Source organism: Boleophthalmus pectinirostris, unplaced genomic scaffold (genome assembly GCF_026225935.1).
Source record: "Boleophthalmus pectinirostris isolate CB_2022bp ecotype Guang Dong unplaced genomic scaffold, ASM2622593v1 HiC_scaffold_22, whole genome shotgun sequence".
In the NCBI taxonomy this organism is placed as follows: domain Eukaryota; kingdom Metazoa; phylum Chordata; class Actinopteri; order Gobiiformes; family Gobiidae; genus Boleophthalmus; species Boleophthalmus pectinirostris.
The window spans coordinates 40,678,886-40,695,770 of record NW_026571190.1 but is presented as its reverse complement, the minus strand read 5'-3'; the positions used below and the strand labels follow the sequence as shown (position 1 = coordinate 40,695,770).

At 44.9% G+C, this 16,885-nt stretch overlaps 1 protein-coding gene across 1 annotated transcript in view; it reads left to right on the top strand.

Annotated features, from left to right (window-relative positions):
* Positions 1 to 16,885, top strand: part of LOC110170326 (voltage-dependent T-type calcium channel subunit alpha-1I-like) — a 475,861-nt gene that overhangs the window by 296,446 nt on the left and 162,530 nt on the right. The window contains exons 23-24 of the mRNA XM_055158519.1: positions 9,458 to 9,581; positions 11,194 to 11,262. Coding sequence (XP_055014494.1) covers positions 9,458 to 9,581; positions 11,194 to 11,262 — 193 coding nt within the window. The remainder of the gene's footprint in view (positions 1 to 9,457; positions 9,582 to 11,193; positions 11,263 to 16,885) is intronic.

Sequence of the window (16,885 nt, the reverse complement as noted above, 5' to 3'; positions counted from 1 at the left end):
TTCTTGGAAGGACTGACATATTTTATAGAAATAGTTTCTTTCATTTTGAAGTAATATTAAAGTATTTGGAAGAAAAAAGTGACAAATGATGTAAAATCCTGCACCTTCTACTTGTTTGCACAATTTTCCCTCCGTTACTTTTCCCTCCGTTACCATGAACTTTCTTAATAAAAAATCTCATGAGTCAAAAAGTAAGAGGTTTTTCAACCTAATCTTGTACCATATGGTAGAAAACTATATGAAGCAAATATTCAAACCAGTTTGTTAAGGATATGTAAGTGAGAACCAAGAGTTATCACTGTTTGGATTTATTGACCAAAAAGTGCTGCATATTTCATTCCCTCTGTTACCGACATGAGTTTTTAAATTTTTTGTCTTGAACTTGAAAGAATCTCACAGGTTTAACTTGACCCTGTTGGAGTGTAACTCTTTCCTACATTCTGATACTTTACTTATTTCAATAGTTCCTCTAGTTTCTGAATAAGAGACATTTGAATGTCAAAAATCTGACCCTGTTTCCCTCCGTTAACACTTGACCGGAAGTCGAAAATAAATCTGAAAACAACTCTTTCCAGATCAGGGAAATCTGCAGCGTAATAGAATCGTTTGGATAATTTCAGACCTGGAATTACCAAACTCTACTCAACTAAAGGTAAAAAAAAGGAGATGTTCACTTGTAAACTACCGCTTCATGATGACGTCACAAGTTGGACCAGAGCGTTTTGAGCTTTGAAGATGTAGACAGACTAATAATAAAGGATTATCTTATCTTATCTTATCTTATCTTAAAGGAAAACTCAAACATGTGTGAATGAAAAACTCTGCTAAACTAAACTAAACTTTAAACTCTGTGAATAAAGCTGTTCTATTGGACGTCGATAAATCTGAGTCAGTTCTCCCGAGCTCGTTCCACTGCAACATTCGGCGCCTGAGAAAGTTTAATGTGTAATGCTGATGTTTACCATGGTCACGGCTGAACATTCCACCGTAGACACACATGCAGAACACCCCTAAGCGGGACATCAGTTGGATTCCTGGCGTTTTTGACAGAGCGTTTGTTTTTTGGGGGCTCCTCTGGCTTCCTCTGTCAACGACAATAAAACAGCTCCAGACTCGCCGCCGCCGCCGCCGCCGCCGCCGCAGCTGTAAATACCTCCGCGCGTTTGATGGAAAAGTGTCTCCCGGGAAACAGAATCGTCACAAACAAAAGCCCCGATCCGCCGCGGTGGCCCGGTCGATACGAGACGACAGGGTTGCCAGATAAAAGGGGGACGGGGGTTGCCAGGTCGGCGGAAAAGCGCTCAGATTAGCGGATTGATTTGCACTTCGAGGCGGAGACAGTGACGGGGACGAGCGGCGCCCGGGGACAAAAGCGGATCTGCGTCTGGGAGCTTTGGACAGCGACGTCGAGACTGAAAACCCGGCAGATCGTTGCTGATACGAGACCGTTTCAACTTTTCTAATCCTGTGACAATTACAATCCCGTGAGCGCGACACGTTTTCACCTGCTCGGCCAAGACCGCTCGTTTTTTTTTTCCTTGTCTGCTGATCGCTCTGGGGGTGTTGTACGTGTATCTCGTGGATCTATTATAAAACCTGCCCCTCTGTCCTGGTTCTGTAGATGCTGTAAATCCCAGGAGAGAATTGGCCCATAGAGCGAAGTGCTTTTTGTGTGAAATCAACCTGCAGATGTTGTAGGATTCGTCTGTGTTCTTACAAAATGAACTTTAGAAATCCTAAAAATCAGGTTTGTAAAGGTTGGTTCAGACCAGGAGCCTCGACCAATCAGGGACGAGTGTCCAGCGTCGACATCACCCCAAAAAAAAGGAGAAGAAAGAGAAAGAGGAGGAGCCACAAACATCACCAAGATGATGACCAGGACTGAACCAGGACTAAACCAGGACTAAACCAGGACTAAACCAGGACTAAACCAGGACTGGACCAGGACTAAACCAGGACTAAACCAGGACTGGACCAGGACTAAACCAGGACTGGACCAGGACTAAACCAGGACTAAACCAGGACTAAACCAGGACTGGACCAGGACTAAACCAGGACTAAACCAGGACTAAACCAGGACTGGACCAGGACTGGACCAGGACTGGACCGGGACTAAACCAGGACTGGATCAGGCCTAAACAAGGACTGGACCAGGACTAAACCAGGACTGGACAGGACTAGACCAGGACTGAACCAGGACTGGACCAGGACTGGACCAGGACTAACCCAGGACTAAACCAGGACTAGGACCAGGACTGGACCAGGACTAAGGACCAGGACTAAACCAGGACTAGACCAGAACTAGGACCAGGACTGGACCAGGACTAAACCAGGACTAAACCAGGACTGGACCAGGACTGAACCAGGACTGGACCAGGACTGGACCAGGACTGGATCAGGCCTAAACAAGGACTGGACCAGGACTGCACCAGGACTGGACCAGGACTGGACCAGGACTAAACCAGGACTGGATCAGGACTGGACCAGGACTGGACCAGGACTAAACCAGGACTGGACCAGGCCTAAACAAGGACTGGACCAGGACTACACCAGGACTGGACCAGGACTGGACCAGGACTAAACCAGGACTGGACCAGGACTGGACCAGGACTGGACCAGGACTACACCAGGACTGGACCAGGACTAAACCAGGACTGGACCAGGACTAAACCAGGACTGGATCAGGACTGGACCAGGACTGGACCAGGACTACACCAGGACTGGACAAGGCCTAAACAAGGACTGGATCAGGACTACACCAGGACTGGACCAGGACTAGACCAGGACTGGACCAGGCCTAAACAAGGACTGGACCAGGACTGGACCAGGACTAAACCAGGACTGGATCAGGACTGGACCAGGACTAAACCAGGACTGGATCAGGACTGGACCAGGACTACACCAGGACTGGACCAGGACTACACCAGGACTGGATCAGGCCTAAACAAGGACTGGACCAGGATTGGACCGGGTCTAAACCAGAAATGAACTGGGACTAAGGACTGAAACAGGACTAAACCAGGTCTAAGCCAGGATTGATCCAGGACTAAACCAAGATTGAAACAGGACTCAGCCAGGACTCAACTGGGACTAAACCAGGACTCAACTAGGACTGAAACAGGACTAAACCAGATTAAAACCAGGACTGAACCAGGACTAAACCAGGACTGAACCAGGACTAAACCAGGACTGAAACAGGACTAAACCAGGATTGAAACAGGACTAAACCAGGTTTAAACCAGGACTGAACCGGGACTAAACCAGGTCTGATTCAGGACTAAACCAGTGTGATTCGCGGAGTATAAATATAAACACACCACAGTCGTCGAATCTCCTCCGCTGATGGTTTTATGCAAAAAAAAAACAAAAACACAAAAGTCTCCCTCAGCCTGGTCCATCGTTCTGGGAAAAGACCGGGACCAGGCGCTTGTTTCCACGGCAACAGACGCCCTGGACACACGTCAAGTATTTGTCCATTTGTCCACGACGTTCAAGACGTGCGTCGGGGCGTCTGAACTCAAAGGTAAAGACGTCCAACTCGAGGCGTCCAGGGCGTTTTTGACTCTCTGGTCTGAACACATCAGTGTTCAGGAAGTAACGCACAAGGAAATATATTTTTTGGACCCATGCGCCAATGAACACAGACCAATGAAAACAAAACAACACCATCTTGGATTCATCTTCCACAGTTTATATTTTATTTTAGTTCTGTGTTGTGTCTCTGCTGTATGTTGGACTGTTCAGCCGTTACCATGGAAACACGATGCACAAAGACACATGATGAGCAAACGCTGTTAAAAAAAAGTTGTTTTACGATGGTCTGAAAACTCAAAATATAAAATAGATTTAAAGAGCACGTTTTCAGGAGGCTGTGATCTCTGTTTATGAGTTTCTGTTTCGTTTAGTGGAGACTGGAAATGATCCAAATGATTCTAGTGAAAGTGTGTGGAGTTTAAAAACACAGTGGAGCACTTTCTCTGTTACCTGGTAATGGTAATAGAGAAATAATGATAATAGGGCCGGGCTCGTTAACGCGTTAACTTTGTGTTAACTAATTAAGTCAATTATTTTAACGCCGTTTTTATTATTTATTTATTTTATTGTAAACGTCTGTTTCTCACTGGCTTTTATTTTGAAAAAGTTCACCGCGAGCGTTTCTTTAAGTTTGACGTCTTTTCTTTACACTTTTTTCACTTTTTTCTGACCACGAGAGATGCAACATGTCCGAGCCTCCGCGAGCCGCGGCTCCGGCCGCAGGTTCAGCCTCGGGCTCCGGCTCTGAGCTGAGCTTGTTTCTTTAGTTCAGTGCTGGAGTCACTGATTGACCCAGACACAACTGGAAGAACAAATGTGATTGGTCCATTTCCATTTCATTATATTAACCCTTTGTTTCCTAAGAAATATCAGTCCAAGTTTATAACACTGATCTAGAAATTATTACTCGTGTCGTGTTCATTACTCACAGCATAAAAAATATTCAATAAATATATTAGTACAAACGTCCATTCAATATTTTTCTTGAGCCTTTCCTGAAAACCTCGAAGACTCTGAGGTTCAACTGTGAAAGAAATGTTCTGTTTGTACAACAAATGTTTGACTCTTTCATTTACATTTCCATAAAAGTGCAGCTATACTCTACTTTGAATTCATTAATTGGTTTTGCGTATAACAAGCGATTAATCACGATTAATCGCTCAAACTCATGCGATTAATCACGATTAAAACATTTTATTTTTGCCCAGCCCTAAATAAAACATCAGAAGACCAGAGGAAATGTCTTTGGACTATATAGTAGATCTGTTGGTGGAGCGTTTGTCCACTGATGCCACAGAAACATCACTGGTTGAGCAAAAACAACACAATTAAAGTTTTATGTGTGGAAGAAACAACATTATAACATAAACTAGAAAACAGTGCACTAATGTTTCTCTTTGGTCTCTTTTCGGTGTTTGAGTGAAAAAAAAAAAGCGAGACAAACTGTAAAACTGTTATTCGAGGGGGAATTATTTAACAGCACAAATCAGCTCCTCTGTTGCGCTTCACTTCTGCGTCTTATTGTAAAACAAAACTCGGATTAAAGTCTAACAGACCTGCAGACGGCTCAGTGCCTCCGGTTAGCGCCACAGCCCGAGAGAATCTGACGACAGCGGCTGCAAAGTGCCAGAATCTCCGTCCGTCCGTCCTTCGTTACAGCGGGTCCCTGGGCGCGGCCGAGCGGCGCTGGAGACTGTGACATTTCCTCTGTCGAACCTCCTGACCTTTATTCACACAAGAAATCAGCTCCTCTCACGGTTTAAACAGCTCTCGTTGGCCCTTTACACCGGAACCGCTCGTCTCTCGGCCCGTCTCTGCCTTCACAGCTCATTTTAAAGGTCTTCACAAACGGAGAACGACGTGGGTTTAATACAGTTTTATCGTAAAAAAAAAACCAACACAAAAGTAAAGGTCTGCAGTGTCAGGATTGTGCGTCTGTTTGTCGTCTCAGCTCAGTTACGACGTTAATGTCACCAGCTTTTCTTCATTGAAATGTCGCCTGGAATGTTCCGCAGCACGGCATTACGCTTACACTGGGCTGAGTTACACGTCAGATCTGTGGAGAGGCGAGCCCACGCACAGCAAGAATGCAAGTTTTTACGTCAATAAAAACTCATTATTTCCTCATTATTTATTGAGTAAATGCTAATGTCCTTGTGTAGTCCTTGTTTAGTCCTGATTTAGTCCTGGTTTTGTTCTTGTTTAGTCCTGGTTTAGTCCCAGCTTAGGCCTAGTTTTAGTCTTGGTTTTAGACTTGGTTTTAGTCTTGGTTTAGTCCTGGTTTAGTCCCAGCTTAGGCCTAGTTTTAGTCTTGGTTTTAGACTTGGTTTTAGTCTTGGTTTTAGGTTTGGTTTAGTCCTGGTATAGTTCTGGTTTAGGCCTTGTTTTAGTCCTAGTCTTAGCACAAGGTTTAGTCCTGGTTTGGTCCCAATTTAGTCCTAGTTTAGTCATTGTTTAGTTGTGGTTTAGGCCTTGTTTAGTCCTGGTTTAGTCCCATCTTAAGCCTAGTTTTAGTCTTGGTTTTAGTCTTGATTTTAGGCTTGGTTTAGTGCAGATGTAGTCCTGGTTTAGTTCCTGTTTAGGCCTGGTTTTAGTCTTGGATTTAGTCCTGATTTAGTCCAGACTTAGTCCTGTTTGGTCTCTGTTTAATCCTTGTTTAGTTCTGGTTTAGTCCCAGATTAATCCTTCTTTAGTTGTAGTTTAATCCCGGATTTGTCCTTGTTTGGTCCTGGTTTAGTCCTGGTTTTAGTCCTAGACTTAGTGCAAGGTTTAGTCCTTGTTTAGTACCGGTTTAGTCTTGGTTTTAGTCTTGGTTTTAGGCTTGGTTTAGTCCTGGTTTAGTCCTGGTTTAGTCCTGGTTTTCGTCCTGGTTTAGTCCTTGTTTAGTCCTGGTTTAGTCCTTGTTTAGTCCTGGTTTAGTCCTGGTTTAGTCCTGGTTTAGTCCTTTTAGTCTGGTTTAGTCCTGTTTAGTCCTTGGTTTAGTCCTTGGTTTAGTCCTGGTTTAGTCCTTGTTTAGTCCTGGTTTCGTCCTGGTTTAGTCCTTGTTTAGTCCTTGTTTAGTCCTTGTTTAGTCCTTGTTTAGTCCTGGTTTAGTCTGGTTTAGTCCTTGTTTAGTCCTGGTTTAGTCCTTGTTTAGTCCTGGTTTAGTCCTTGTTTAGTCCTGGTTTCGTCCTGGTTTAGTCCTTGTTTAGTCCTGGTTTAGTCCTTGTTTAGTCCTGGTTTAGTCCTTGTTTGTCCTGGTTTAGTCTGTTTAGTCTGGTTTGTCCTGGTTTGTCCTTGTTTAGTCCTGGTTTAGTCCTGGTTTAGTCCTGGTTTAGTCCTTGTTTAGTCCTGGTTTAGTCCTTGTTTAGTCCTGGTTTCGTCCTGGTTTAGTCCTTGTTTAGTCCTTGTTTAGTCCTGGTTTAGTCCTTGTTTAGTCCTGGTTTAGTCCTTGTTTAGTCCTGGTTTAGTCCTTGGTTTAACTTGATTGGATGTGCAGTGTTTCTGTTTGCTGGACTCACGCTGCTTGTGTTGTGATCGCGCTCTGAAGGGGGAGTGACTCAGCACAGGGTGAAAAGGGAAGGCGGCATTTAGAGGAAAAGCGTTCAGGGTCAAATAAAGTTGTGGATGGACACGTTTAATGCCACACCGGGACATTCCAGACAAAGCAATAACATCTCGATGGAGACAAGCAGAAATGTTACGCAGTGCAGCTTTAACTGCACTGAGTGAACCAGCTTTGATATTTGTGGCTGCTACTATTTCTAGACTAAATATAAATGGACTTTTTGGAGAGTTTTGCGCTGTTCCCTCATCAAAAACCTGCCTGAAGAGGTTTAACGGTCATCCATGCATGTTTAAGTAATCTAGTGATCTCTCCCGGGTCCTAAAACCCTCCGTACGAGGCTCCGCCCACAAGCTGAACCAGTAGTTTCATTGGCGGGATACGCACTGATTGTGTTGTGATAGTGCTCTGAAGGGGGAGTGACTTAGTCCTGGTTTGGCACAAGGTTCAGTCCTGGTTTAGTCCTGGTTTAGTCCTGGTTTTGTCCTTGTTTAGTTGTGCTTTGGTCTCGGTTTAGTCCTGGTTTGAACCTTGTGTAGTTCTTCTTTCTGGTTTAGGCCTTGTTTTAGTTCTAGTCTTAGCACAAGGTTTAGTCCTGCTTGGGTTCCTGTTTAGTCCTGGTTTAGTCCCAATTTAGTTCTAGTTTACTCCTTGTTAAGTTGTGGTTTAGGCCTTGTTTAGTCCTGATTATGTCCCAGCTTAGTTCTGGTTTTAGTCTTGATTTAAGGCTTGGTAAAGTCCAGGTGCAGTCCTGGTTTGGTCCCCGTTTAGTTGTGGTTTAGTCCTGGTTTGGTCCTTCTTTAGTCCTGGTTTAGTCCTGGTTTAGTCCCATCTTAAGCCTAGTTTTAGTCTTGGTTTTAGTCTTGATTTTAGGCTTGGTTTAGTGCAGATGTAGTCCTGGTTTAGTTCTTGTTTAGGCCTGGTTTTAGTCTTGGTTTTAGTCCTGATTTAGTCCAGACTTAGTCCTGTTTGGTCTCTGTTTAGTCCTTGTTTAGTTGTGGTTTAGTTCTGGTTGGGTCCTTGTTTAGTTCCAGTTTAGTCCTTGTTTAAGTCCTAGTCTTTTAGTCCTAGATTTAGCGCAAGGTTTAGTCCTGGTTTGGTGCTTGTGGAGTCCTTGTGTAGTCATTGTTTAGTTTCAGTTTAGTCCTTGTTTAAGTCCTAGTCTTTAGTCCTAGATTTTGCGCAAGGCTTAGTCCTGGTTTGGTCCCTGTTTAGTCCTGGTTTAGTCCTGGTGTAGTCCCAGATTAATCCTTCTTTAGTTGTAGTTTAATCCTGTTTAATGGATTGGTCCTTGTGTAGTCCTTATTTGGTCCTGGTTTAGTCCTTGTTTAGTAGCGGTTTAGGTTGATTTAGTCTTGATTTTAGTCTTGATTTTAGTCTTGATTTTAGTCCTGGTTTAGTTCCTGTTTAGGCCTGGTTTTAGTCTTGGTTTTAGGCTTGGTTTAGTCCTGGTTTAGTCCTGCTTTAGTCCTTGTTTAATCCTGGTTTAGTCCTTGTTTAGTCCTGGTTTAGTCCTTGTTTAGTCTTGGTTTAGTCCTTGTTTAGTCCTTGTTTAGTCCTGGTTTAGTCCTGGTTTAGTCCTTGTTTAGTCCTTGTTTAGTCCTGGTTTAGTCCTTGTTTAGTCCTGGTTTAGTCCTTGTTTAGTCCTGGTTTAGTCCTGGTTTAGTCCTGGTTTAGTCCTGGTTTAGTCCTGGTTTAGTCCTTGTTTAGTCCTTGTTTAGTCCTGGTTTAGTCCTTGTTTAGTCCTGGTTTAGTCCTTGTTTAGTCCTGGTTTAGTCCTGGTTCAGTCCTGGTTTAGTCCTTGTTTAGTCCTGGTTTAGTCCTGGTTTAGTCCTGGTTCAGTCCTGTTTTGCTGTAAGACACAAATCTGTACACAGCAGCTTCCCAGACCTGATTCGATGTGCGGTATTTCTGTTTGCAGGACTGATTGTGTTGTGATCGCGCTCTGAAGGGGGAGTGACTCAGCACAGGGTGAAAAGGGAAAGCGGCATTTAGAGGAAAAGTCTGCGGGGTCGAATAAAGTTAATTACACGGTTAAAAGCTCGAAAAGTTTAGGACCAAACTTGAGTCATTTACTTCCCTCCCCTTCGCAAACCGTCTGTCTGTTCACCGCTAACCCTGTCGTTTGTCCCTGTCCTGCCCCCTGGTGGCGGCAGGCGACATCCACTGGAGTCACACTTTGCTGCGACATCGTGCTGGGGGTGTTCTACATGGATCTCTAGCAGTTACACAGCAGCAAACATGCTCAAAAATGTGTCAAAACAGCTTAAAAACTCAAGAAAAACGGACAGATTTGTAGAGTAACAGAGCGTGAGACAGAGCAGTGCCCACAGTTAGCGTCGGTGTTCTGACCGTTTGTTTGTTTGTTTTCGGGCGCAGGTTCCGGGGGCTGTGTCAGTCCATCATCGCTCACAAACTCTTCGATTACGTGGTGCTGGTTTTCATCTTCTTGAACTGCATCACCGTCGCTCTGGAGAGGCCCCGGATCCTGCAGGGAAGTCTGGTACGACCAGTCTTCTGTCCTTTATTCTGTCCATCATTCTGTTATTCTCTCTGTTATTCTGTCCATCATTCTGTCCATCATTCTGTCCATCATTCTGTCCTTTATTCTGTCCATCATTCTGTCCATCATTCTGTCCATCATTCTGTCCATCATTCTGTCCATCATTCTGTCCTTTATTCTGTCCATCATTCTGTCCATCATTCTGTCCTTTATTCTGTCCATCATTCTGTTATTCTCTCTGTTATTCTGTCCATCATTCTGTCCTTTATTCTGTCCATCATTCTGTTATTCTCTCTGTTATTCTGTCCATCATTCTGTCCTTTATTCTGTCCATCATTCTGTTATTCTGTCCTTTATTCTGTCCTTTATTCTGTCCTTTATTCTGTTATTTATTCTGTCCATCATTCTGTCCTTTATTCTGTCCATTCATTCTGTCCATCAATTCTGTCCATCATTCTGTCCTTCATCATTCTGTCCTTTATTCTGTCCTTTATTCTGTCATTCCATCATTCTGTCCATCATTCTGTCCATCATTCTGTTGTTTTATTCTGTCCATCATTCTGTCCATCATTTCTGTTGTTTATTCTGTCCATTCTGTCCATCATCTTTATTCTGTCCATCATTCTGTCCATCATTCTGTCCTTTATTCTGTTATTTATTCTGTCCATCATTCTGTCCTTTATTCTGTCCTTTATTCTGTCCTTTATTCTGTCCTTTATTCTGTCTGTTTCTGTCCATCATTCTGTCCATTCATTCTGTCCATTTATTCTGTTGTTTATTCTGTCCATCATTCTGTCCTTTATTCTGTCCATTATTCTGTCCTTTATTCTGTCGTTTATTCTGTCCTTTATTCTGTTGTTTATTCTGTCCATCATTCTGTATGTTATTCTGTCTGTTATTTTGTCATTTATTGTGTCGTTTATTCTGTCTGTTATTCTTTTTATTCTGTCGTTTATTCTGTCGTTTATTCTGTCTGTTATTCTGTCTGTTGTTATTCTGTCTGTTTATTCTGTCTGTTATTTTCTGTCATTTATTCTGTCTTTATTATTCTGTTGTTTTTCTGTCTGTTATTTTTGTCATTTATTCTGTCATTTATTCTGTCGTTTATTCTGTCTGTTACTCTTTTTATTCTGTCTGTTATTCTTGTTTATTCTGTCATTCTGTCTGTTTTATTCTGTCTGTTATTCTGTCTGTTATTCTGTCTGTTTTATTCTGTCTGTTTATTCTGTTTTTTATTCTGTCATTTCTGTCTTTTCTGTCCATTCTGTCTTATTCTGTCATTTATTCTGTCGTTTATTCTGTCTGTTACTCTTTTTATTCTGTCTGTTATTCTGTCTGTCTTTTTATTCTGTCTGTTATTCTGTCCATGTCTATTCTGTCTGTTATTCTTCTTTATTCTTCTGTTTGTTTTATTCTGTCCATTATTTTATTATTCTGTCTCCTTCATTCTATTTGTATTCTGTTTATTCTGTTTATTCTGTTTTTCTGTCTGTTTATTCTGTTTTTATTCTGTCTGTCGTTTATCCTGTCGTTTATCGTGTCTGTTGTTCAGTCACTCTGTGTTTCGTTTTTGGAGACAGATTTAAACGACTCTCACTGTGATGTTTTTCAGGAGCGTCTCTTTCTGACCATCTCCAACTACATCTTCACCGCCATCTTTGTCGCTGAGATGACCCTCAAGGTTTGGAGCTTTAGTTTATTTTTAAAAAGTGTTTAAAAAAAAGTGACTATAAACACATTTCACACTGCGAGAGAACGCTGGCGGGTAAATACAACGAAAAAGTGCCTTTCGTTTAGACGGTGACGGTGATTTTGGGGCTTAAAAACACAAAAATCTGAAACCACCTCCAGAGTGTAAAAGTTGAACACACTCCACTGTAGTGTTTCTGTTTACACGGACCAAGACGCAAAACTCTGGTCAGATCTGCTCAGGTCACGTTTACATCAGAAACAGACAGAACACAGAAACAAACGTGGGATCATTTCAAAAAATCAACTTTTCAGAGCTTTTTACCTTCTCAGAGTGAAGTGAAGTGTGGCCTTGGATTTGTCGCTGAAGTGGTTTTTAGATTGATTCAGTGTTTTTTTTTAAACAAATTGCAGCGTATTTGTGCCTCCCTCCCACGTGACGACGAACTAAAGCTGCGACAACGATGACGCGGCAGATTCACCTGTGACGCGTTTGACGTAGCAGAAAGAACTTTACAACCCCCCCCCCCCCACCAGTGAACACGATATAATAACTTTAAACTTATCTCCTCGTGTTTATTTATACTTTACAAATCTGTAGTGTTCAGCTGATGTGGATCAGCCCGTCCGGACCTGTAGTCCACAGAACATTCTCGCTTTCCCCGCACGGAACCAATCTGGTCCCAGTCTGGTCCCAATCTGGTTCCGCTCTGGTCCCGTCTGGTCCCGCTCTGGTCCCAGTCTCAGTCCCTCTGGTCTCTGGTCCCTCTGGTCCCGCTCTGGTCCCGCTCTGGTCCCGCTCTGGTCCCAGTCTGGTCCCCCGCTCTGGTCTCTGGTCCCGTCTCGGTCCCGCTCTGGTCCCGCTCTGGTCCCGCTCTGGTCCCGCTCTGGTCCCAGTCTGGTCCCTCTGGTCCAGTCTCAGTCCCACTCTGGTTCCGCTCTGGTCCCGCTCTGGTCCCGCTCTGGTCCCGCTCTGGTCCCAGTCTCAGTCCCGCTCTGGTCCCTGCTCTGGTCCCTCTGGTCCTCTGGTCCCACTCTGGTCCCGGTCTGGTCCCTGCTCTGGTCTCTGGTCCCGGTCTCTGGTCCTGCTCTGGTCCAGTCTGGTCCGCTCTGGTCGCTCTGGTCCGTCTGGTCCCGCTCTGGTCCGCTCTGGTCCCGCTCTGGTCCCACTCTGGTCTCTGGTCCCGCTCTGGTCCCGGTCCCGCTCTGGTCCCGCTCTGGTCCGGTCTGGTCCCGGTCTCTGGTCCGCTCTGGTCCCGCTCTGGTCCCGCTCTGGTCCCGCTCTGGTCCCGCTCTGGTCCCGTCCCGCAGTCTCAGTCCGCTCTGGTCCCGCTCTGGTCCCACTCTGGTCCCGCTCTGGTCCCTCTGGTCCCAGTCTGGTCCCTGGTCCTGCTCTGGTCCACTCTGGTCCCGGTCCCATCTGGTCCCGCTCTGGTCCCGGTCTCAGTCCCGCTCTGGTCCCTCTGGTCCCGGTCCTGGTCTCTGGTCCCGCTCTGGTCCCACTCTGGTCCCAGTCTCAGTCCCGCTTGGTCCCGCTCTGGTCCCAGTCTCAGTCTGGTCCCGCTCTGGTCCCTGGTCTGGTCCCGCTCCGCTCTGGTCCGTCTGGTCCACTCTCTCTGTCCCGGTCCCACTCTGGTCCCTGGTCCGCTCTGGTCCATCTGGTCCCGGTCTCTGGTCCCGCTCTGGTCCCGCTCTGGTCCCAGTCTCAGTCCCGCTCTGGTCCCGCTCTGTCCCGCTCTGTCCCGCTCTGGTCCCACTCTGGTCCCGCTCTGGTCCCGCTCTGGTCCCGCTCTGGTCCCGCTCTGGTCCCGGTCTGGTCCCAGTCTGGTCCCAGTCTCAGTCCCGCTCTGGTCCTGGTCTGGTCCCTCTGGTCCCGCTCTGGTCCCGCTCTGGTCCCGCTCTGGTCCCAGTCTGGTCCCAAGTCTCAGTCCCGCTCTGGTCCTGCTCTGGTCTCTGGTCCCGCTCTGGTCCCGCTCTGGTCCGGTCCCTCTGGTCCCAGTCTCAGTCCCGCTCTGGTCCCGCTCTGGTCCCGGTCCCGCTCTGGTCCCGCTCTGGTCCCAGTCTGGTCGTCCTCTCTGGTCCCGCTCTGGTCCCGCTCTGGTCCATCTGCTCTGGTCCTGCTCTGGTCCTCTGGTCCTGCTCTGGTCCCAGTCTGGTCCCGGTCTGGTCCCGCTCTGGTCCCGGACCTGGATCAGTCCTGGTTCAGTCCGTACGCGGTGCAAAAGTTCGGCATCACAGTCACTGAAGTCACGTAAACGGGAAACGGTCGTTATCCGTTTTTTTCCATTCTTCATTTAAACATAAAATCGAAAACTGAAAAAACGAATCGTTATCCGTTTTTTCATTTTGGTTTTGGAGACAAATAATAAAGAAAACTGTTGTTTTTTTTTCGTTTTCTTATTTTTGGTTTTATATTGAAAAACGAATGAACGAACGACAAACAGATTATTTTACATCAGACGGGACCTTTAAATTCCCCAGTTCTTTTCTTTGGTTTTAGAAAAGTTACTGTTTTGTGAACAAGGCGTCGATCTGATAATGGTATTGGATATTAGCGCCGATACTGAAAAGTTTGCTAGATCAGATATCGGCCTCTAAATATCGGTCCAGTCGATATCCTGGTTGGACCGATAAATCGATGTAATAAGACGTTTACTGGTCGTAGTAAATAGAAAGTCTCACAGTGTTTGAGTTTTCAAGGTGCACTATGTAACTCCAGAAAAAGAAAAAGAGGTAAAGCGCTTCACTGGGTTATAAAAATAGTTAAAAAAAATAGCAGTACAGGTGCTTCCGCGATGGGTTAAAGTTTGTATGGAGGATTTTTTTTTGTTTCAAACTGTCAGTGAAAGATTAAAATACCATTACAGAGACGCAGCAGCTTTGTAATTATGATGACCAAAAAAAAAGAACGAAAATCTATCAACTGTGGACGTGTTGAGGCCAGATAAACATCAGCCAATAGAAAACGAGGCTCCCTCATTTTCTATTGGCTGTTAGGGTTGTCAATCAAACTCCCTAGTATAACTGACTCGTCGTCGGAGCGCGGGGATTACGTGGTTTACGCAGCGGTTCTTAGAGGCTTTTTCGAACTGTCGCTTCCTCGCTTTTCGCACAAAGTTTGTCGCGACGGCGGACGAGAATCCACGACCGGTTCGCCGCAAAAGAAAGTCCGTTTTTGAGGTCGCTGAAAGAAGAAGAGAAGAGGAAAAGGAGCGAAGACAAACTGAGGTGATTCTTGGAGATCTCGTCCAGCGATGATGCGACCGAAGCAGACGAAGGGTCTAAAAACTGACGCGTCGGTCGAATTACTTCTAGACAGGAAACTTCAACAGTAATTCTGAACGCGCACAAGGACTGTCGCTGTATTTCTCTTCCCTTAAAAAAATCCTCTATACAACCTTTAAAACAATAATCTTTAAACAGAAAGTTGCCCTTACTGAAAAAATGTAAAAGTGGGCGAAGTACAAACCCGAGGCACTCGAGCGAATATATCAAAAGTTCTTTACTTCACGAAAGGACGCCGACGCATTTCCACCAACAAGATGGTCTTCGTCAGGGCAAAGTGATTTACATTTTCCAGTAAGGGTAATTTTCTTTTTCTGTTTTCTGTGTAAATTGTTATTTAAGGGGCTTGAATGTTCCACGGTGCGACTTTAAACAGCTTTACGTTACTTTTATTCAATTACAGGTGGTTTTATAGCTCAAAAATACCTAGATAAACAGGTATTCTGGCTGTGGGCGGGGTCGCCTCTCCACAGATCTGACCTGTAACTTGGTCTGGTTTGGTCTCCGTGAAGATAGAAAGGTTTTCCATGCACCTTTAACACTCTGGATCAGTTTTGTCTCATTTTATTTCAGTTTAAATGAAATAAAAGCTGTTTTCAGTCTTGGTTGATGTCGAGTTTTGGCCGATACTTCCAGCCGCGGTATCGGAATCGGTATCGGAACTCAAAATACTAGATCGGTTCGTCCATAATCGTGAGTTCCAGCAGTTCCCGGAGTCTCTGTTCCGTCTGGACCTTGGGACGTGACTTTGTTTGTGTTTTTAAACCTCATTGATCTCTGCTCCTCCGGTTTCTCTCCGTCTCATTTCACTTCTGTTACTCCTCGTGAAACCCCGTGGTCCTGCTGCAATCTGAACTCTCTACAACCTTTTGTTTTGGATTACGGAGCTGCGTCTTACAACGCGCCGCGAGCTTCATGTCTGGTGGCACGGCGCCTCACAGCAACAAGGTCCCCGGTTCGATTCCTGGGCCTTTCTGTGTGGAGTTTGCCGGTTCTCCCTGTGGCTGCGCTCAAATCAAAACATGAACAGGTCAAATCCTCCAGCTAAAGTCCTGACCAAGACCAGCTCAGGGTCTGGAGATGTTTCCCACTGCTCCTGACACTGAAGGACGGGTCAAATGCAGGTTTAACCCAGAGTCTATGTGCTTTTATACTTATGATTAAGCTCAAGATTGTTTTAAAGCTGTTCAGGAAAGGTTCATTTTTGTCCTGTGAGTGTGATTTTTTTAGTATTGATTCCTGCTCAAAAGAGTTTCAGTACTATGCTGCTGAAAAAAATTAAAGAACTTTGAAAACACGTCAGATCTCAGTGTGGATATCTGTACAAAATCTGGACAGGGAAATGTCTTAGAAACAAGAGGATGCCACGTCTTTTAATGGAAATGAACGACAGGTCGACTAGAGCGGCAACAGTGAGACGACCTCTAAATGTGGACGTCTTTTCATGGTTTTCCACTCGTGCTGCTTTGGCCGCAGTGATGATCACCACTGGGAGAATGAGGTGATTCCTTCACTCTACAGAAGATGCACAGATTCTCCCACTTCTCCAGGATGCCACATGTGGACGTGCTGTTGTAAAGGAACTTGAATGTGTCTCCAGCTCAATCTCCAGAACATGGAGGAGAGTTCAGGAGACAAGCAGTTCCTCTTGGACAGGAGAGTCAAACTCAAATCCACAGAGGCCGAACTTAAAAACTGGGACTAAGTCTTGGACCAAACTAAATATTTATAAAGAAATTTCAACATCTGCATGTTAAGCCAATGATGTTCATTTTGTCTTCTTATATACTTTAACTTCTTAGGTTCTTTTTAAAGACAATACAGTAAAGTGTATTTACCTTGTTGACATGTTTCGGCTGCTGCTGCATCTTCAGAACTGTCCTGGTGTTGGTGGTGACGTGTCGGATATCAGATGTCGTTATGGAGCGTTCCTCCTTTCACACACCTGGGACACCCTCCTCCAGAGACACCGGGCGACGGGAGGCGTGGCGCCTACAGGAAGTAACAACAGCTGATATACGACACGTCACCACCAACACCGCTGACAGTTCTGAAGATGCAGCAGCAGCAGCCGAAACATGTCAACAAGGTAAACACACTTTACTGCATTGTCTTAAAAAAGAACCCAAGAAGTTAAAACATCTGCATGTTTCCTCTTCTTTCAAAATTTTTAATGTTAAACTTTTCTTATTAAAATAAATATTTAATAATAGTTTTGCTTAAACCTTGAATCCAGAACAAGCAGAATATAAAATAATAACAACATTTTAAATAAATAATGTCTCTATAGTCTATAATCTGTGTGCGGTGGGCAGCTCTAACACAGATTC